The sequence below is a fragment of the Rhinolophus hipposideros genome (assembly GCF_964194185.1).
Source record: "Rhinolophus hipposideros genome assembly, chromosome: X".
In the NCBI taxonomy this organism is placed as follows: domain Eukaryota; kingdom Metazoa; phylum Chordata; class Mammalia; order Chiroptera; family Rhinolophidae; genus Rhinolophus; species Rhinolophus hipposideros.
The window spans coordinates 104,965,518-104,989,217 of NC_138046.1; the positions used below are offsets into that span (position 1 = coordinate 104,965,518).

The 23,700-nt window shown below is 34.5% G+C and overlaps 1 protein-coding gene across 2 annotated transcripts in view; it reads right to left on the bottom strand.

Annotated features, from left to right (window-relative positions):
• Nucleotides 1-23,700, bottom strand: part of IL1RAPL1 (interleukin 1 receptor accessory protein like 1) — a 1,302,015-nt gene that overhangs the window by 37,042 nt on the left and 1,241,273 nt on the right. For both annotated transcript variants that reach the window (XM_081041668.1, XM_081041669.1), the window contains exons 7-8: nucleotides 2,899-3,031; nucleotides 880-1,025 (exon numbers count right to left, since the gene is read on the bottom strand). In XM_081041668.1, coding sequence (XP_080897794.1) covers nucleotides 880-1,025; nucleotides 2,899-3,031 — 279 coding nt within the window. The remainder of the gene's footprint in view (nucleotides 1-879; nucleotides 1,026-2,898; nucleotides 3,032-23,700) is intronic.

Below are 23,700 nucleotides of genomic sequence, written 5' to 3' on the forward strand. Positions count from 1 at the left end.
GAAAGTTTTTACCTAGGGTAATATAAAAATTGTATTTTTCTTTTGTAATGTACATAAAAAATTTCACCAATTATAAGGCATAGCTCAAAATTTACAATTATCCCTAATTTCAAACAATTCAATATATATTTATATATATTTTAACCCTGTGCATAATGTGTTGGGGCTGCTGTGGAATCAGATTTAAAGTGGCAGATGTTGCACTCAACCATAACCTATATTACTTGAATTATTGTTAATAAATAATAGTTGACTATTAATAATTCATTAAGGAACAATTAATGAATTATTGTTAATCAAGGGAGAATCTTACATATGTAAAAGTTTTCTGAAGCAGAAAAAAGAATGTCAAGGAGTACTGCAATGAGGAATCCATCAGGCATAATTATTACACTAAAGGAATAACCTTCCAATAAGGAACACAATTTTGGACTTATTTAAAACTATTTCAGTTATTTTTAATTGATTTGCTTTTTTCTAATAATAATAAATAACATTTAATTGAATACTTCCTGTATACAGGCTTTGTGCCAAAGTCTTCACATTTCTTGTTTCTTTCATCCTTTAAAGTACAGAGTCAATACTATTATTTTTCCCATTCCATACATCAGGAAACTGAAGCATAGGGAAGTTAGATACCATGCCCAAGGTTATATAGTTGGTATTAAAGCAGAACAATAAATCCAAATTTGACTCTAGAGCCTGAGCTAGTCACCCATCCACTGTATTATTTCCCTTGATGGCCCAACTGCTAATGTCATTATTTTATTTACAATAAATTTGTGTAGAAAAACAAATTTTAATTTTTTTTTGGTTCCCAATTATTTCCCTCTCATTATAGGCTCAGTTGATCACTCAAGCTTAGAAGGTTACACTCACCCCGTTTGTGAAGGAGAATGCTGGCATGCCGACGTCCATTTCCATTTTCAACATAACAGGAGTAATTTCCCAAGTCACCTTCTTGTACAGAGTCCACAATTAATGAGATGGAAACTTCCTGTTCCCCAAGATGCTCCTTGAGAATTCTAAAATATAAAGCGAAACGAAACAAAAACCCCACACAAACATACACATACATGAAAAAGAAAAAAAAATTAGAGGAATCTGAATCCGATGTGAAAATACCTATAGTATCTGTGCTTCAAATTTGGCTATGGATTGATGCTATCTTAATTAAATTATATCATGCCCTCTTCACTTCTAATGAGTAGGTTTGTCTTTGTAGCTGCTAATGAAGTTGAAGTTAATTATCTTTCTTAGCTGAACAATCATACTGTCCTAATAAAGAGGAGAGAGAGACCTTGAAGAAAAGTTTACAAATGCTTTCCCTTTACGAAGAAATATGATGTAAAAGTGAGATAAGAAATTCTAATCTCTTAGGCTGGAGGACTAATTATATATCAGGTTAATTTTAAAAAAAGGAAGAATAGAAAATTTCTGAGTTATTTTGACATTTCAGATGAAATCTCCAGTCTGTTTTTTTAATGATATAAATCAATCGCCTATTTTAAAAGAAATATGAAATTATAAACCTGTAGACTAAGTGCTCCGATGAAGTGTTTAATTCTTACATTTAAAATTAATAGTAAACGCTCATTAACCTCACCGTCAAAGATTTTAGCCACCTCTCAGAGCAAGTGGAAAACTTCAAAGTAAAGTTCCGTTTCCCTGTTTGAAGTTTCCACCTCTACCCTCCCACTGTTTGGTAACTCATCTCTGCACAACACTTTCTAATGCAGATTTTAAAAAATACCTTTCTTGAACCTTCTCTGAGCACCCACAAAAAGATATGGGGGGAAGTTAGGAGATTTATTGCCTTCCCTTAAAATAATAGTGAAGTTATAAGTATGAAAAATAGCATAGGAACACTTTAGTATGTCGGAGAGTGCCCATCTGGTCATTTCAGAACTCACTTGGAGTGTGAGATTCATGTGTATTTGTTGACAGGAAGAAAGAAGATCCTAGTAGAAATAACCTTATGTGACAGTTTCATATGTCTTTATTTTCTATGGAAAACCTTTTTCTCTAATATATTTGACTGTTTTAAATGTCCTCACATTTAAAAATGTCCTCCTCCAAGAAGAGGAACCCTCATATACTTGGTTAAAATGCTCATATACAACCAGAAGATGTGACTTTTAGATGGGAGAATGTTTACAAATGATCAGCATTCTTATTCAGTTATAACCTAATTATTGTTATGCTTGCTTATTTATATTATGATTAAAAATGAGTATCTATGCCCAAGTGTAATTTTAATCATAATGGAATACCTCAATCCTTAAAAGCAAATGAACAAATAAATAAATCATTTTTTTTAAAAAAAGAGGCTTAAGCATCATTACCCCAAATCTATGGTATTTTTAATGGTTATTCTCTATCATTTCCACTATAGTAATATTTAGACTTTAAAGCCAGACTAAAAAAGGTAATGAAAACATTTTTGTGCAGCTTTTATCATTCCTATCAAAGACTACTTGATACCTCAAATATGAAAAAAATATAAAAAGAAATGACAGAGATTATATTTGGTTGGATCCTGGTACGTTGTTAATATTTCCTCTTAATAATTTAAAACAAAGAGCTCTTACAAACAAAAGGCACAATGTCACATTTTCCATGTTTGATGGTATTTTGGTCTGTCTGTTATTCAGTACATTCCTCAATGAAAAAACTCCTTTTTATTTCTCTTAAATTCTTTGCAAATGACGTTCATGTTTTGCAGCTCTATAGTCAGCCTCTTAAAAGTGTTTTTCCTCTTTGCCATTAAATGTTGCAATATTTTTTATTATAATAGTAAAACAAAAGAAAAAGCCTTTCTTCTAGATCACTTTCTATTCACTAACAGAGCAAATGTTAATCTTGACTGTACAAGCTGACAGAAAAAAAATATTTTACCTAATGTCACTTTCCCAAACTCGATTTTCATCCAGATCCTCAATAAATTTTTCTCCTTTCATCCAGTAAATTAAAGGACTGACATCTCCACTGTACCCAAAGAAAGCTCTGCAGGTTAAATTAGCTGAGTCACCTATGGAGAGAAGTGATAGAAATACGTTATGAAACTATTTGCACATTGTTATTTTAGGCAAACTGGGAGAGAACATTTTAATCACTTCATTGATATAATGAAACATCTTTCTAACATAATATTTTTCAGGTGTTTTCAATCTTGATCAAATTTATAAAATGTGTGCTTTTGACAACTTGTTTAATGAAATGAGAGTTACTTACGAGATTCTGAAGGAGACTGGTCAGTTATTTTATAGAACGTTTTCCATTTAGGTTTGTCTGATGTTTTCACATGATTAGATTGAGGCTATAAATTATTGGGGAAGGTACCACAGAGGTGATGTGCCCTTTTCAAAGCATGATATCATAGGGTACATATGCTGATAATTATAAGATTTTATAAGGAAGTTAGAAGATGTTTCTCAGTGCTGCATATGGGAAATGGAAACAAAACAAAATCTTTGGATGGGAAAGAAAAGGAACTGTATATCCAGGATCCGCCCAAAACGTTATTAAAATATGTTTTTACTATACAAGGAAAAATAATTTAATTAAGAAAATTGACACATGATCAGGTAGAAAAGCACATTAAAACACAAATGAACAACTCATGAGAATAAATATTGGGGATTTTTATTAGATGTAAAATCAATGATACTATTGTGGAGATTAGTTTCTTTCAATATGGTCCTCAGCAGAGACCACTGTGATGGTGAATACAGATTGGTCGATTACTTAATAAGGTAAGTGGAGGTCCCTGACTAAATGGTGGAAGTGCATTTAATGTCTGCAGAAAGTAAGGTTTATTTCTGAACGGGACAGGTCATGCCATTTTGCAAACACTTAGTTTACCCAAGTCATTAGCAAACTGAAATATTTCAATACATACTACTTTTAAATCTTGCTGCCTACAAGTGGAACTAGAAAATGGGGGGAGGGTAGGGTGGCACGGGGACTTGTAAGGACCTATTCCACTTGGATTGGGGCAAGGGAACTCTCAGGGATGGGTACTATATGAGGAAATGAAAACTAGGCCCTGGTGACACCTTTGTTGGCACCCGGATGAAGTAAGCTAACTTTCTCAATTTTAAAAATTCCTGAGAACATTCTAGAGTACCTGACAACTCTGAAACTTGAAGGAAGAAAGAAGATCCTAGTAGATCTTCTTTGAAGGCACAAAGAAGGCCATGTCTAAAGACTGGAAGCCTTGGAGCTAAGCTATGAGTTAAAGAGTGAACATCTCTCGAAATTGTGCTGATGAATGATTTTACGGTATAAAACCAGAGAAAAGCATAATGAGCGTAGATGAACTCTTTCTAATCCCTGCCATGGGTACACCCATATGTAAGTAAACTCTATTCTTTAAGTTTCACAACAAGATCATTTTTATTGGATAAAAATAATATTATCTTAATTATGTCCACTGTGTAAGAACAGTCCATAAATAAATTCTTGTACTTCTAATATTTCAAAGATAGCATGATATACCCTTCTCCTTTCTCCTTTCATCTTATCTTTGTTTATGTCTGAATGTTCTCCAAGTAAGTGATTTCTCATGGACTTTGTTTCTATATATAATAGTCATCATCAGAGACCAGATAAGGCAAGTCCAGAAAATGTGTACAAGCTTTTAAGAAGCAAAATGGAGCTCCAAGTATGTTCTTATTATTAATTTCTGTACATAAGTATTTTCTAAATATTCAAATATGGAATCCCTCTGTGTTGGAGAATGTTTACATTAGAAAATGGATAACTGAATGTCAATCTTTCATAGGAAATCAACCGCAGATTTCTATGGGAAGTGTCAATCAATGTTACATTTTTATAAGAGCCCTAGCTTTTATGCAATTGCACTACATGTTATGGTGTCAAGATAGTCATGAATTCAACAGTAAATCTCAAAATACTACATGGCATGATAATTAACATCACATGCAAACAGAATGAACATAGAGAGATTTAAATTTGTGTGTATCAATAATTTATGAAATCTATCTTTTCAGGGGTCAAGTTTTCATTTTTAAGTGGGAGTTAATGACTAGAACTCACAAGTAGAAATCTCCCGAAATTGCCTAATTTTCCATTCTACAGAGGATGCCATAAAATGGATAAACATTTTACAAAAAGAAAAAAAACTATTAAAATTGCAATATTCAGTATATACCGATAACAAAAGATGAATACAAGTCACGTTTGACTTCTGCAATTACAAGAGGTGCTCAAAGTGGTTACCATCAGCATCCAGACACTTCCAATTACAGCGAACTACTGCTTGAGCAACGTTGACCAAAGTGTCCACTTGTATACATTCTTTTGGCACCCCTGGTAGTTGTACTAAATATGGGGGCTTATAAATAATGATTATGTCATTAGTAACTCACTCTGACATTCTTTAGCAGAGAGGTCAATTGACTCCCTCATTGGGACCTGAATTTGTCTCTCCTGTCACAGTCCCACTTTCCCAGATCAAGTGATTTTTCCACTACTTAATTCTTCATGTCTTTCACCAGCAGGCCTTGTGCTGCCACACCTAGGAAATGGTTCCTGCACCCATGTAAGCGACAATTTGCTTTGTCAATCACCTTTGCTCACTTGGGCTTTGACTATCTACCTGGCCTTGAGCTCCAGTACTGGGGGTATCTGCAGTGATAGGGGGGCACCTAGTGGAACTCTATCCATACTTGGATTAAGCTTGCTGTGGTTCAGAGACTGAATTTCATGGAAGGAATTAAAAGAAGGTGGAGGGAAAATTAGAACAGCACTCCATGCATAGAGGAAAGAGCTTGAGTGAGAGAATGCCTGAGAATTGTGGAAGAAGAAAATAACTTCAGTGCCTGAAGCTAAAATGTACTTGGGGTGTGAGGATGGGAAAGGATTAGGGGAGGAATAAAACATGATAAGGCCAGAGCAGTCGCAGCCCTGTCCTTCCATGTAGGCCTTGTTGAAGATTTCGGAGTTCCATTTAAGGGCAATGTTAAGTTGGTTTCAAGTAGACTGACATAAATCCATCTGCATTTTAAAGAAATCACTCTTACTGTCTTTGCAAAACAGGGATTGGATCAGAGAGAATCGAGGATGATTGAGAATGTTACAATATTTTGGGGTCACAAAGAATAGTCATTGCAAAGATCAGATTATTTCCACATAATTTCTTAAAAGGATAAAGCATAGGTGATAACAGTGACTACAGATCACTATGCTTTTTATCAATGTGGTAATAGGAAGCTCTTCAAAGCAGAGATTAAATAGGAAGCCTGATGAGGTAGAAAATATACTTTTTATAATTTACATGCATCACTGTGCATGCGTGTAGGTGAGAAGGTGAGAGAGAGAGAGAGAGAGGGAGAGAGAGAGAGACAGAGAGAGGAGTTGCCAGCTGCTCCTCAATATGATAATACAAACGGGATCTAATATATGGTGATAGAAAGAGAACTGACTCTGGGTGGTGAGCACACAATATGATATATAGATGATGTATTACAGAATTGTACACCTGAAACCTATGTAACTTTACTAACCCGTCACCCCAATAAACTTTAATTAAAAAATAAAAAACACAATACAATCAGGACAGAAAATCAACTTGAGCAGAGTTCTGTTCTGTGAAGCGATTTGTGAGTGGTTTCTCTTAATTATATCTATTGATGTGGCTGAGCAAAAGGCAGTGCTACCCTTCTTATGCATAGTTCTGCCAGCTGGAAAGGAGCCCAGTAGAGTCAATCCTTAGAGAAGACCAGATGAAGTGAGGCTCACACCTGAGACTACACTGTCTCTAGTAGGAAAGCTGTGTCTACCCAGCACTTTTCACTGTGGCCTTGGACCCAAAGTGTGTATTGTCTGTGTTTGAAAGCAGGAATAAAGCACTCTCATCCCTTCCCCTTAGGCTGAATAAGAACCAGGAGTTGATAGAAATTCATGGGGCAAGGTGGGGCATAGGGAGAGATGATGTACTCCCACTCAATAAGGGCTGATAGAGATTAATAAAGACAAATAGGAAAATGAGAAAAATAGAATTAGACAATTTCATTTAAGAAGTTAATTAGGAAAGAGGAATTAGGAAAATAAAAATGACATGACTGTGTTTCTACGTTGGGATGATGAAACAGGACATGCCAGTTACATAACAAGTTTTTAGCATCTGAATTTTAGCAGTCCACCCATGATTCATTTCATATTCTCATGCTTTTTAACAATATGTTATTTGCTTTATGTTCTCCTCATTTCTACCCAATATACTACTTCTTACCCATGAAATCCCAACTCAAATAGCAACTCTTCCAAAAGTCTGACTTGGCTTTCCAAGGAACAGTCACTCTATCTTCTCCCTCCAATAGCCCTTGGAAAATATCTGTATTTTATCATAATATATTCCTGACAATATTTGGCTTGCTTGCATGTCTAACCCAGTAACTAGAGTACTCATTCCTCAAAGGCAGAAATTATGTCTGTTTTTTTACCTTTGTAATTACCAGGACCCATTACAGTGTCTTGAATATGTTAGGAACTCAATAAATAATTTCAAATTCATTAATAACCTGCATAATATCTTTCAAACTTGCATTTCCCCTTGCTTCATTTTATCAAAGCTTCATTAATTAAAGGTTACATGTCAACAGTCTGTCTCCACAGGCCAAGTCTCTCTTGTAAACTAGCCTTCACATTGCACATGCAGAGCCTCCTCATCCAGACATGATTTCACTTATAGGATGGAGCCTGTTCATACCAGCTTGTGAGAGTCAAGTACTACATTTTCAGAAATTCTGCAAGCAGGTTGTTAAACGCAGTCATCATTTAAAATTAAATTATATAAAGTTACAAGTAAACATAGTATATTAAAATCAAAGGTTAATAGATACTCAAAACTTCCTAATTATTTTGCTACATTATTCATCTTTAGTATCTGTCTGGAGGGAATGCTATATAATAGTGTACTACTGCACATCTCTTCCCAACTGCATGTTTAGTGAGATTATATCGGTAGCCTGCAATTGACCATGGTGGTGGGAGTATTTACCCCATAAATTGCCAAATAGTGCAAATCAATGTATGATTATTCTTTTGTTGCTTGTCTATGGAGAAAATGTTAATAACACAGATTAAACTTAAAAATGTCATGTCTATAGCTGTTATACTGGTAATATCACAAACATTAAAAAATATTCCTCTAGTATCGAAAAACGATAGTCTGATTTGGCAAAGAAGTTATTTACTTCATTGAAGACCAAATAAAGTTCTGACATATATCTCCAATGCTTCACTCTTATTTGCCAATGTAAAGGAAAGTAACAACTACCTACATGTCAGAATTACTCTTTGACAATTTTTACACATTTAGCAGCATACTGCTGTCTATAAAACTGTTTTTTCAAAGATGTCGCATGCATATTTTAATTGCTTTATTGAGATATAATTCACATATCAATTTATCCATTTAAAACGCACAATTTAATGGTTTTCAGTATATTCATAGAAATGTGCAACCAGCAGCACAATCAACTTTAAGACACTTTCATCACCCCAAAAATAAATCCTGAACCAATTAGCAGTCACTCATCATTTCCTCCCAACCCCCAGCCCTTGGCAACCACTAATCTGTCTTTCTGTCTCTATGGATTTGCTTATTCTGGACATCTCATATAAATGGAATTATGTAGTATGTAGCCTTCTGTGTCTGGCTTCTTTTACTTAGCTTAATGTTTCAAGGTTTATCCATGTTATAGCATGTACCAATACTTCTTTCCTCTTTATGGCTAAATAATATTGCATTGTATGTATATACCATATTTTGTTTAACCATTTGCCAGTTGATGGACATTTGGGTTATTTCCACTCTTCGGCTTCTATGAATAATGTTGTTTTGAATAATCCTGCAGAAATTTTGGTGCAAACATATGCCTTAATTTCTCATGGGTACACATCTAGGAGTAAAATGGCTGGGTCCCAATATAATTCTATGTTTAAGTCTTTGAGGAATTTCCAAACTATTTTCCTAAGTGACCATACCATTTTACATTCTCATTGGCAATGTATAAGGGTTCCAATTTCTCTACATGTTTGTCAATACTTGGTATATGATGTTTTTATTATAATGAGTGTGAAGTAGTATTTCTTTGTGATCCTTACTATTCATATTAAACCAGAAATTTATCATTAGTTATGATTATTTTATTAATAACTAGTAATGTTCAAAATTATAAAAACAATATCAAGATGAAAGAGCTTTTATAGGACCACAGAATGTAAATTTCAACATCATACCTAAAATGCTTATTTCCTCACTGTAGTGTATTGACCCTATGATAGGTTTACAATTCTAGTTGAGAATGAGAGGAACTGAATAAATTATTGAAGGTCTACATTTTTAACAAAAACTGAGAAATTTCCAAATATGTAAAAGTAAACATATTTTAAACAAGAAGTTAACATAAGTGAGACCCACAGGACCATCTCCTTTAAGGTCAATACAAGGACACCTACTAGAAACATTTTTATATAATATATTTTGTAGTTTTGCTAATGCAATTAGACATTAAAAAACAATAAGATGCTTTAAGAGACGATAAAAGTACTACTTGAAGATAATATAATTGCATACTGAAACAGTTCAGAAGAACTTATATTTTTACTTTCTTGAAGAAAGAGTTCTTTCAAGTGTCCAAATGTTAACAAATTAGAGGAAACTTTTACTAGCCAAAGTGTTAAAATTTGGTCTTTTGCTATAACATGCTTTTGAATTTGTATTACAAAATATAAAAATCTGTGCAATTCGATTTATTCTACATGCAGTTTGAGTTACTATGCTAAATAGATCATGTCAAAATCAAGTCAAAAATATGACTATTCATCCATGTAGAACAAATGGAGTGTATGTGGTAATGCTTAGAGAAAGGGTTGTCTACCATCTCGATATATTTGGATAGAACTTCACATAAACAAACAAACAAACAAACAAACAAAAAACGCCCTTAAGAAACCCAATAGAGCCAGAATATGCAAAACAAAAACAACAGAGACTGCAACTCTAATGGGCATTAATTTTAAAACCATTAAAAGCTGGCTTATGAAATTTTAAAACAAGACTCAGCTTGCCCAATATGAAATTGTAGGAGAATCTATCTCAGCATATTGGGGCCCTATGGTAATAAACAATTGAAGAAGGCAATTCAGGAGAAAAAAAGTTTTTCTTCATGGGGTATGTTAGGAAATCTGACAAATCTGAGTTTTTTTTTAAAGTAGATGATTCGTAGCAAATTAATATACTTGTATTTCAGCTACAGTTAATGTGATTTTAAATTAGTTTTTCTTTAATGTTATTCTCTAGGAGACACTGATTTTTATTATGGTTTCGTCAGCCTCAAGAAGTAAACCCTGTGGTTAGCTAAGGTCTCTGATATCTAAAAATCAATATCATACTTGATTTCCATAGTAACTGAATAGAAAATAATAGAGATCTTATTTATACTAGCAATAAAAAAACAAACAAATTATAATGAGAAGTGGTAGTGAATAAATGAACCACAAAATCATATTCAGTCAGATCAAAGGTTTTATGAAATACATATATATACATCTCTCTCTCTCTCTCTCTCTACATATATATATATGTATATATATATATTATTTTTTTTGCAAAGTGATATATATATATTTTGCAAAGTGTTGGATGGAAAACCGAAATATTTTTGAAGTCCATTTGTAAGTTATATTTTAGATTTAATGTTATTGCTAATAAAAATCCAATGAGTTGTAGAATTCAACAAAATAATTCTATATTTACTTAGAAATTTAAGTAGATAAATATTGTCCATAAGTTTCCTAAAGAAGTATAATGATGATAGCAATGGACAGAATGTGGATGGTCCAAACAAAGAGCAAAATGCATTGATTTTTGTATATTTTATTTTTTATAAAATTGTGTATTTTAAGGTGTAGAACATGATGGTTTTAAATATATATAATACACACACAGTGAAATTAATACTACAGTCAAACTTATTAACATATCATCTCCTCATATAGTTATTACCATTTTTACTTTTTTGTGATGAGAACACCTGGAATCTACTCTTAGCAAATATCCAGCATACAATACAGTAATTTTAAACATAGTCATCATACTGGACACTAGATCTCTAGACTTATTACATAACTGCAAATTTATACCCTTTGACCAACATCTCCCTATTGCCCCTATCTCCCACCCCTGGTAACCACTGTTCTGCTCTCTTCTTCTACGTATGAGGTTTTTTTAGATTACACCTGTAAGTGAGATCATGTCGTGTGTTTTTTTCCTTTCTGTATCTGGCTTATTTTACTTAGTATATTTTCCAGGTTATCATCACAAATTCTTTCTCCATTCATCTGTCTATATACACTTATGTTGTGTCCATATCTTGGCTATTGTGAATGGCTAATAGGTCCATGAAGAGGAGCTCAACATCACTAATCATCAGGGAAATGTAAACAATGAGACCTCACCTCATACCTGTTGGGATGGTCATTATAAAACAAACAAACAAAAAAACACCCACAAAAAAACCAAACAAACAAAAGAAAAAACAAGTATTGGCAAGGATGTGGAGAAAAGGGAATCCTTTTACACTGCTGGTGGAAATGTAAATTGGTACAGACATTATGGAAAACAGTATGGCATTTCCTCAAAAAACCAAAACCAGAACTACCATATGATACAGTAATCCTTCCTCTGGGTGTATTCCCAAAAGGAATGAAATCACTACCTTGAAGAGATATTTGTGTTTCCATGTTTATTGCAAAATGTATTTAAAAATAATGATAAAAATAACATGGTGTTTGTCCCTCAGGCAGATATAGCTCTTTGGAATCAATTGTAATGCTCAAAAATGGTACCAGATTAACTCCAGGCAATGAGTTTTCAGAACTGAATTATGATCTAGAAACAAAAATTAATTTCATATGATCCAACATAAAATTGGGATTTATTAAAGTTAAATATTATTATAAAACAGATATATTATCTAGGAGAAAATATATTTCATGAATCTGTGGAGGAAAAATAATTTCTTAGAACTAGAGCCTGGACATAAGAAAATTTAAGATCAACAGACTTCAACATATAATTAGTAAAACTTCAGTTGAATGGAAAACAATGCAAAGAAAATTCAACCAGAAAATGAGTATGAATTTTCCTTTTTTTATTTTTAGGTTTTCACTCTTATTTTTATTGTTCTGTTTAGGAAATACATTATTTTCATAAACAATGCTCTGCTCATTAAACAATTATTTATTTGTGTTTGTTACCTAATGTGTATCTGAGTATGTTTTCAATTAAAAAGGAAACTCAATAAAACAACACGCGCACATGCGCGCGCACGGTCTGATAATTATGTTCCCGAACTTGTTGCAATGATGTTGCTAACCCTTTTTGATATCTAGGGATTATTCATTATGAACTTGTACCAACTGGACAAACAGTTAACCAAGCTTACTATTTGGAAGTGCTGAAAAGGCTGAGTGAAAAAGTTCGATGAAAACAACCTGAACTTTTTGCCGACAATTCATGGCTCTTGAATCACGACAATGCACCAGCTCACACGGCACTGTCTGTGAGGGAGTTTTTAGCCAGTCAACAAATAACTGTATTGGAACACGCTCCCTACATTACCTGATTTGGTCCCCAATGACTTCTTCCTTCACCCAAAGAGAAAGGAAATATTGAAAGGAAGACATTTTGATGACATTCAGGACATCAAAGGTAATACGACGACAGCTTTGATGGCCATTCCAGAAAAAGGCTTCCAAAATTGCTTTGAAGGGTGGACTAGGCGCTGGCATCGGTGCACAGCTTCCCAATTGAAGTACTTTGAAGGTGACTGTAGTGCTATTCAGCAATGAAGTATGTAGCACTTTTTCTAGGATTAGTTTGCAAACTTAACACACAATTTCTGATAAAGCAAGCCTAGTATGCGATTCAGAGTCAAACAGCACAGCTCTTCCTTATCCTCTTCCATTTAGATGTTGAAAGAACATCTCCAATCTATTCTCTGATACCGATACCCAAGTAATTGCACTAATACTATCTACTACACTTAACCTGCAATACAGGAAATGAGCATTAGAATTTCACAGGTTACATAGAAGAGAGAGACACATTAGTTTAATTTTCCTCTCAATTTTGTTTCTCTGTCTTCCTTCAAATAATAGAAAAATTTAAGCTGTGGCCTAGGGAGCTGCTGCATACATCAAATATATCAGTCAGTCAGGACCAGAGTCCTGAAGCTAATAGTATTCTAGCTGTCTCAACTTCATATCTGTAAATGCTACAGTAAATTGCACTAAATGCTTTTGCCACCTTTTTGGCAGAAAGGTGCACCATCAGCTCAATCTTACCAGCTTCAGAAGGAAGCACGCTAAAATTGATCATAAAAAATCATTTGCTATCTAAAGTGAGAACAATACTTGTCATATGGCAAGCTTTTAAGTAGGTCGCAATGTGAGGGGAGCCTTAGAGGAAAAATAATACATTTTCCCTTCAACCAGTGGACTCCAATCAGCAGTAGGGTCAGTTGTTATTTAGTGCAACCTTCTAATTATGTATCATGTGGCCATTTCTAAAATTGCTGAGGGCAGAGATTCTCTTTCCACTAGAGGACACTCTCTAACTTATTGAAAAAGAAAAAAGAACTCTCTTTTTCAATTAAAAGAAAAATTTCTTCCCTAATTAAGAAGCGTCAGCATCAGAGATCTTCTTTGTTGAAATTAGGAAATAGTGAGCATTTTGTTCTTAAATAAGATGTTGAATAGTAGGGGGGGGTTAATTTCATTTACACAATTACTTATACATATTGATATTATACTATGGTCACGGTAAAGATAAATGTTTTGCCAAAGACTCTCCATTTAAGATAAAAGCAAAGTGGTTTACAAAACATTTATCCTTTGTCATCAGTTACACTGAATGGCTCCTCTTTGAAAAAGTTTTATTCAGAAATGAATCTCTCTCTCTCTCTCTCTCTCTCTCTCTCTCACACACACACACACACACACACACACATAAAGTTCCCTTGTAACTTCCTCAAGATATTTTACCCAAATAAGCATCAAAACCTATGGCACGTGATAGTTGCCACTGTCTAACCACAGAGAGTTCTTTGGAAATTAGAGATTTATCTAAGGATTCCAAAAGAAAGGAAAGAAATGGAAGGAAAGGTTATATTAAGCTCATAGTTGAAGATGTTATTCCTGCAGGATATAACAACATCTGCTCCAATTTCAAGGGAACAAAATCACAGAAAAACAAGACACATACTTTTAAATTTGCTCACCATAATTCAGCTATAGTGTCAGATTTCTTTATGAAACTGTATTTTAGATTATCTCACAACATATTTCCGTAGCTTTTAAGAACAAAGCAACTTACTTGGCTGGCTAATAGAACTGCAAGAGGATTTAAGTAATCACAAATAACTTGGAGCTAATTGAGTTAATACACATCCATAGTACCCATGGTGGGTGAATGAGTATTCACACATTGTCAGCAATGATTACTATTACTAGTATTGCTATTCTCATGGGACTTAAACTTCTCTATAAGTAATGACTTGCAGTTCATGTGTCAAGTTATGCCAAATATACCTTTCAGGAACCTGAGGGCTGCATACTGGAATTTGAATTAATTGTTGGGGATATTTTCTACACTAATGAGATGAAGAGAGGCAGTGCCAGAACCCCTCCAGAATGGAGAAGAAACTCATGCACTTGAGAAGAAAGGGTGTGCAAAATGGGAACGTTATTACTGCATTATGTTTGGATGGTTCAAAGATTCTTGTAAGGACTCAAATTGTACCTCTTGATGGCTGCCTTCTAGTTGCATGATACAAAAGATGATGGCATCTTGAAAATCAATGGACATCATGTTGAATATCAAGCATCAGTTAAAGATTTGGAGTCACCTGATGACCTCCCCTGGGAAGGTGTGATGTTGCACCTGAGTGCTGAGAGGATGGGTATTAGATTAAAAAAAAAAAAAAAAAACTAGGAAACTGATGACTGCTCAGATGAAAATATTCAACTGCCAGAAAATAAAGTTGCTCAAAAAGGTTATTCAGAAACTCTTAGTGATGATGAATAACAGGAAGTAGGGTCATTATTGAATAATTTTAAATTAAGTTAAAATACACATAACATAAAATTTACCATCTTAGCAATTTTTAAATGTACAGGAAAGTAGGGCCATTTTGCCTGTCAGTTGAAGGGTGAATAGAAGAAGTGACTTGTGTTTGCTTTCTGCCAAAAACATCAGAACTGCTCATGATTGTATTCATTTCTAACATTGTTTTGAGTCATTCACAAAATAGACTTTCTTGTAATACAGACATTTTCAGGTTTTTATTGCAGAGGACTTAGTGATCTCAAAACTTTGTTATTGTATCTTGATAGGACATCTCCTTTATTTTTACCCCATTAATTACATAGTGACTGTACTGAATTCCTCATTGATTCTTTGAACACTTGCAGTGCTTCCTAATCCTTCCAGAGTCTCATATATTTTAAAGCAAATTCTTCCATTTTCAGCCTCCAAGTATATTTAAATCAGCCCTTAACATACATAGAGAAAGCATGCATCTGTGGTCAGTGATCAGCAAGTTCTTTAGACCTCAGTATGACAAGCAGTTGAAACAAGAAAGAAAAAAAAAACAGAGGGGGTGAAACATAGGAGTATGAAAATGAAGATGGAGAGGGAAAGAAAAATAAAAGGAGGAGAAAAGAAAGGGATAATAGTGAGGGTGGTGAAGGGTATTGAAAACTCCCCAACAGCTTATTCAACCGTGTGACATACAGGTTTGCCATGCTCTTGAACAGACACTATCCTGACATTGCCTTTATCTTTTTTGTGCTTAATCTGTTATCTCCAAACCCTGGCTGATACCTATTGAGGCAGAGACCCCTTTTAAATGCCTCCCAATGTCTATTATCTGTTCCTTTTAGTAACATAACCCCCAAAGTTTTAGTTGGGCACATGGCTACCCAGCTACAGACTATATTTCCTAGCTTCCCTTGCAGGTAGATATAGCCATATGACTGAGATTAGGCCAATGATATGTGTGAAGAAGTGATGTGTGTAATTTCCCAGTCATCTCCTTTATGATGAAGCCTCGTGCCCTGGACTTTATTTTCCTCTTTACTGTAGATTGGAAAACAGATTATGTCAGTGAACTGGTTTCTACCATATGTATGAAGACAAGATAGTAGAGTAACAAGATACAAGGAACCTGAGTCCCTGAATGACTTAATGGAATATAATCACCCCACCAGTCTGGGCTTCTCTCTATTGGTGTATTTAATGAGAGAAATATACTTCTAATTTATTGAAGACATTGCATTTTGGGGTACCTTTGTTACCCAGCTTTTTCACCTTGTCTACCAGGTTGCAGTGTGGCAGGATAAAATTCATGACACTATACTAACTAATTCGATCCACTTAGTAAAGTAGATAAGTACTACATTTATCTCTTGCTCATACTTGAATAATTTCCCACAGTCCTTATGTACAAAATGCAGAAACAGAAAAATGCAAACACCTGTTTGTGAAGGAAAGTATGAAATTAAGAATGAGCCTTCTTTTAAGAAAGAACTTAGCTTTAGCTAGGTGAAAACTATACTGCATTTACTTAGGCCTTGGTTTATTTAGGGGTAATACAGTCAATAGCGTCTGTTCTAAAACACACACACACTTGTGTGTGTTTGTGTGTACCTTGTGGCTTTAAAAAAGGATGTTTTGTTTTATTTTGCTTTGTTGTTTCTTGCATGGACTAGTTGTGCTAAAATAAAAGGCTTAATTCAAATTGCATTTTGCCATTATCTGTACATTTTAATGAGACACCCACCCTCTAAGTTTCCTAACACTCAAGATCTTAAGAGATAATTAAGATATGTACAAAGCCTACTCTTCTTGTTTTAAAAATATAATGCCCAATCCTTATATTTATGTGGTTTCAAGGTTAATAAAATATTCTTTAGGAGTTTTATAAGCTTATAAAACATGGCTAGTGAAGGACATAATGATAGCTCATGAACGATGTTTATTATTTAAAATGTAAATGAACGGTGAACTCACTGTTTTGTGTTTTCTTCATTCCCGTTTAAAAGAGCTTCTGTTGGTCTGCATTATATTAAAAGTACTCAGTATAACTGCTGGTGTATCATACATTGGTTTGCTCTGCTTGTTTGCCCTCCATAGTGGCTTAGTAAAGTGCTCCTGACAGCTTTTGAGTCTAAAATACACTACAAAGCTTGTTTTTTTTTGTTTTGGTTTTTTTTTTGGTCCACATTCGATAGGAGAAATGATAGCCGTTTCAACTGCCATGGAAGCAGTTTGAAAAATTGAAGTACAAAATGGGAGGGAATTTTCTGTGCTGAATTAATCAGAAAAAGTTTCAGAAGTTGATAGCATTCATAGATATTTTTAGTACTTTAAAAAAATTCACTGTTATTTTCATTTCCAGTATATGACCAGAGCTATTTCTCTCAGTTTTTCTCATTCTTGAAAAAGACACGTTATTTTTCTCGAATCTACAGCTAGCTTTTTCAGTCCAATCTACTATTGGTGTCTTTAAAATCACTTGAAAGTAACACTGGTATCCTAACTTACATCCTTCTTCCCTGGTCATGGAACCTCAAGTTCAGGATACATTTATTCCCATGTTTAAAAGTATTTTCATTGTCTCTATACCTGCAATTTATTGAGAAACTATGATATTCTTCTTAATTTTTTTCTTCTTTTTGGGGTTGTTAGCATCACTTTTTATATTTTTATCCTCCCTCATGGTGTTACCTTTACCCCTGGCCTTTATAATAAACCAGTATCTTACTAAAACTCACACGTACAACCTGATACTAGACAGACTGGTTACTCTTCTGTGAGCCATTGGGAGATTTTTCACATGATTTTTAATCACAACTGCTTTATGCAAGGCTTATGAGACACCTATCAGGAAGGTTTATAACCCTCAACATGTCTTCAATAAAAGAGATTGTAAAGTAGCATCTGAGACTTGTCAGTAGCTAATAAAGTTTATCACTTGAGAATATCATTGAAGTTTTCTTACCTAAAGAAGGTATATGAGTTTCTGAAGGCGATTTTTGTGCCCATCACTATTATTCTGTGAGTTTTAAAATTTAGGCCATAATATTAGCAATACTCTAAGTGGGAAGTTGTAGAAGTAAATAAAAATAACTGAGTCTTCTTGTCTTTAGGAAAATGACCACTTGTTCATTTCACAAAGATGAATACTCTCTCCAACATATTTATAGATTCATTCACATTATTGGTGTTCTATCTGTAGTTACATGAATAAGCTTGCTTCCCCCCCTGCCCAACACTTGAATATCATGGAGAATTTTAGTATATCTAATCTAATTTAGGTAAATGCAGCAATTAGTTTTAAATCTTTTCCAGGAAACCCTGGCAACTACCACACAGCCTGACAGAGGAAAGAATAAAGCCATTTCTCACATCTGGATGAAGTTTCATAACATATTAACTCCTTGGTATTAGCCATTGAATACCCTGTGTTAGAAGTTAATGGCAAGTTTTGATGATAGGATGCCAATTCTGAATCAAACACCATCCTGGATCAATGAAAACACTCGCCGTTCTGATTAACATGATCAGTTTGATCCTTTAGTTTACCATGGTCACGCCCACCATACAATCAAAATAGTGATAGCAAAAATTAAGACAACATAAGTAAAGCTATTAAACATAACCAGATTCTTGTGAGCAGAAAAATCTCCATTCTGAAACGTTTCTTTTTTTTTATTTTCACGTTGATCTTTTTATTTATTTATTTATTTTTTATTTTTACATCCCTCACACCGTGAACCCCCCTCCCCCCATCCACCACCACCCCGACCTCACACCGAGCCATCACATTATACACATAAAATTATAGTTGGCATTCATTAATGCCCAGTCTCTGGTGTACAATGCCATGACCAGGCATCCACAGCATCCCTGAGGTGGTCTCCCAAACAGGACACATGTCCATCGGACACCCAACAAAATCCCCAAACACTATTGAATAAGTTCCCCAAAGTAATTCTCAAAAAACCCTGAGGCCATCCTGTGGTCACCAGCCGCCCCCCAATCCCTTCACCCTTCCCCCCATCCCCAACCCCCTCCCCCCCCGCCCATCTAACAACTCTCGGTTTTTTGTGTCCCCAAAACTGTTTCTGATTAGTTCATACACATATTCTTTTCTTTAGATTCCGCATATAAGTGAGATCATATGGTACTTGTCTTTCTCTTCCTGACTTATTTCACTTAACATAATGTTCTCTAGATCCATCCATGTTGTTGCAAATGATAAGTCAATTCTGAAACATTTCTTGATCAGTACTTTTTCTATTACTATTTACTCAAAAGATATGCTTCTTGACTTTCGCATTTGAAGTAGGAGAGATTTGTAAGATTTCATGGAGAAAGCTTTAAAGCACTTTTGAAAGACCTTTATTACTTCTTTCTTGTCTTCTTTATTTTTGTCTTTATTTTCAAAAATGTATACAATGTAAAAATATTGCTTTTATAATTTAGGAAAATTAATTATAGCATTAAAATGTCACCATGTATTCGACGTTAACATAGCACAGCAGATCATGCACCATCTTCCTCCACGACCTCTTTTCTCCAACAGTCTGTAGTCAGAGAAGGCCCTTGGAGAAACAACTATCTCTCAGTCAAGATCAGCTCTGTGACTTTAAATATGCCGAGACAAGTGCAGTTGTATAAACTATAGATTAATGACACTTCTTAAAAGCACAGCATTAACATAATATTAGAAGACATCTTTCTCACCCACAGGTACTGTCGATTTCCCCAACACAAAGGAAATATTTAAATTAGCTTTATTGAATCTGTGTTTATTTTTATTTTTTTTTATTTATTTTTTAAGGAAATATTTTTTTTTTAAAGAAAGGGTTTATTTATTTTCTTTTATATTTTTTTTTACAATTTTTTTTGCCTTTTTTTGTGTGTGTGTGTATGTGTGTGTTGAGAGCCCACTGGCCCATGTGGGAATCGAACCGGCAGCCTTCGGAGTTAGGAGCATGGAGCTCTAACCGCCTGAACCACCGGGCCAGCCCCTGTGTTTATTTTTAGACTAGCTCCCTCTTTCCATCAACATTTTACTTCAGAAGGGATTGAGTACAGTATGAATGAAACCCTTCCACTTACAGTTCTTCATAACAATAAATAAGGTTATACCCTGTAGTGATACTTGCTCTTTTTGGAGAGCCAAAGAAGAGGTATGAAAAGTATTTATGCTCTCTCCTTTATTTAAGCCATTATTCTCACTTCCATTTGTTCAACTACTCTCTTAAATTTTTCAGAGAGCCTTCTCACTGTAATAGTCAAGACTATACATTTTGGAAAAATATTGTACCCCCCAAAATGGAAAGTGGACATTTCCTTTCAATATTGGGAGTGGCTGTTTGGGATGGGAAATAGTAGAGAGGTAAACTGAGTAAAATCATTATTTTCTAATCCCCTTGTTTATCTAATTTGAATAAATACACGTGATCAATGCCCTTGGAACTGTTGTGAGGATAAACGAGCTGATTTATGGCCCCACCCTCTGATTTCCACATTACTCCCTTCATTTACCCTCCAAGTGCTAGTAGTTCATTCATGAAGTACAATGATTACACAGACCCCTTGCTCTAGCACCCACTGAGGCTTGCCATCTTTTAGAATGCACACTGATGGCTTCGTAATGTACTGACTTGGCTAGGCTGAACTGCGTTTCCAAGAATTCCATTTTCTTCTATGTGTCCAGTTACGGTAGGCTACAAGAGAGATTCTCTCACTAACTGGAGGATGGAAGGAAGGCAGCAGTCATCGTGTGTGTGTGTGTGTGTGTGTGTGTGTACATGTGTATACACACGTGTGTGCATTGTTTCTGATATGCTCACTTACCTCATTGACGTGAAGTAGCAATTGGGCCTGACATTGCTCTCTTTTCCCCTGTATCTTTTATCAGTGTCTCTGACTCTTGGGTCAGAGGTGTGTGTGTTCAGCTCTGTGATTAAGGGTCCTGCTCATTCTTGTTGGTAAGGTCAGAGGCAACAAGAACTGACACGGATTTTAGTATCCTAGTGGAGTTCAAGCCTACTCATGATCTTCCTACCTGATTACCTGCCCTATGGACTGCAAGCCCAGCGTATGCTCATAGGGTTCATTATCTTCCCTTCCTGACTGCCTGCCTGTGAACTTCAGGCTTCAACCTTAGATGCAGAGATAGTGACGTGGAGACTGGTTAGACAACTCCCATAATTGTGTAAACCAATTACCTGCAAATATGTAAATAGGTAGATCAATCAATAAATGTATATGTATAAACATATACAGTAAATATGTATAAACATATACAGAACGTGCCAAAAATTTATACATATTTTAAGAAAGGAAAAAAATATTAAAATTATAATACTCAATATATACTGATAACGAAAGATGAATATAAGTCATGTTTGACTTCTGGAATTACAAGAGGTGCTCAAAGTGGTTACCATCAGTGTGCAGACACTTCTGATTATGGCGAACTACTGTTAGAGCAATGTTGACCAAAGAGTCCACTTGTATACATTTTTTGGCACCCCTAGTATGTATATATATATATATGTGTGTGTGTGTGTGTGTGTGTGTGTGTGTGTGTGTGTGTGTGTGTATATATTTTCCATTGGTTGTCTCTCCCTTTAATCCTCTTCTTACACTACTATGCATGCACAGATGGGTTCATATATATCAATGACTTTGACATCTTTACCACCCACATTTTACTGATCTCCAAATCTGTCATCAGCTTGGACTTCTCTCTTGTATGGACATGCCCACTTAGAACTCTCACAAGCATCTCCCACTCAACATGTCAGCAATTTGATTTGTCATCTTTGCCCCAAATTGCTCATCCTTCAGAGTTCCTATCTTGGTGAACATTACCTAACATACAGTAGGCATTCAATAAATGATTATTGGAAAGTTAATGAATAAATAAACATGCTTTGAAAAGAGATTTCTCCACTATTAAATTCTGAGAGTGAATAATAGCAGCCTAATTCATATAACTAACTTTTATTCAAATTATCTGAGAGGGACATTTCAATGAACAAGCATCGTCCCCATAACGTCTATTTTCCTTCCTCCAAATCAGCCTTAAATTTGTGGCAGAGGGTTACAGACACTTTAAGGAACTGAAGAAAACAGATTCTTTGCTCCTACCCCCAAATCCATGAAAACATTTTGTGTGTTTACAATTTTAAGCCCCCTAGAAATTCATTCATATACTCAAGAATCTTGAGTTAAGATTCTGTGATCTAGTTAAAATATGATACTAGAAAATATTTTTATTTTATATATGAGTTATTATCTCACAGCAAGATATTGGGGGATTCATATTGATTTCAAGTATATATTTGTTGTCTATTTGGTTTAATAGAAATTAAAACCTAGAGTTGTTTGTCAAAACAAACATGATTGTCCTACTGGGATTTCTGGAAAGAAATAACTGAAACACTGATGATTTGTCTGATGACAATAAAGTAGCAAAAGTTTTAAATAAAATAAACTATTCTGTTTAAGATATTAAGATATCATTTGTGAGGCTCAATTATCATAACATTGAGATGGAATTTAATAAATCAATTTAAAACATTTTTTATGTGCTAAAAAGATTAAAAAAAAACACCACTTCTGTATTAACATCACTGGTCCTATCATCCGACTTTTCAACCACTCTTTCCCCACTTAATAATTTTTTAGGAAAATGAAATAATTTTAAGCCATCTGAATAGTAACTAGTTTACCAGCTTGTGGGAAAGACAAAAACGAATCCTTTAAAAATAGCCACTTCCCTCAAAATGCCCTTATTCTGAAAACAAAATGTTATTCTGTAGTGGGGAATAATGTAGAATAAAAGCAAAATATAGTCACAAGAGAACATCGATGAAAAGTTATCACAGTAGCTGGAAATACATATTTGAGACAAGAAATTTGACATTCAGTTCACTGTGATTATGGTTTCCTCTAGATTGCAGAATAGGTAGGGCCATCGGGACTTATTCCCAACCTCGTTCTTAAATGTGTCTGTCTGTCAACAAATTAACACATAGGTTAGTGCATTAATGAGCAATTAATTGGTTGGCAGAAGCATCTGGATGGGGATTACAGAAGGGAATCCCTCTGGCTGTGTCTATTCAAGGAAAGCAAGATGTGAACTCAGAAGGGAAAGAAGGTATTTTGGGAAATTTGTCACCTCAAGATTGCAAAATCAATGTCCCTGGGTACTTTAAGAATGTTGTATTATTTCCCCAAAATGTTTCCTTTTTGAATTTTTCAGCATAAACAATGGAACTTTCTTTAAATGTGTGTTGTGCTAATATAAATATATATACTAAAAGTATATACATATACATAAAAAAGTATATACATAAAAGTACAAGTATATACCTCTAGTTATCTATACCTATATCTATCATATCTATATATCTATATCTATATACATTTTAGATACAGTAGGGGAAATATTCAACCTGTAACCTTAAACGAGAGACTAAAATCTTAACTGTCAAGATAGTTTAAGGCAATGATGTATGGTGACTCCAACTAACAGTCCCATCTATGAAAATGCACATCCAGATTCTCTAAAAACACAC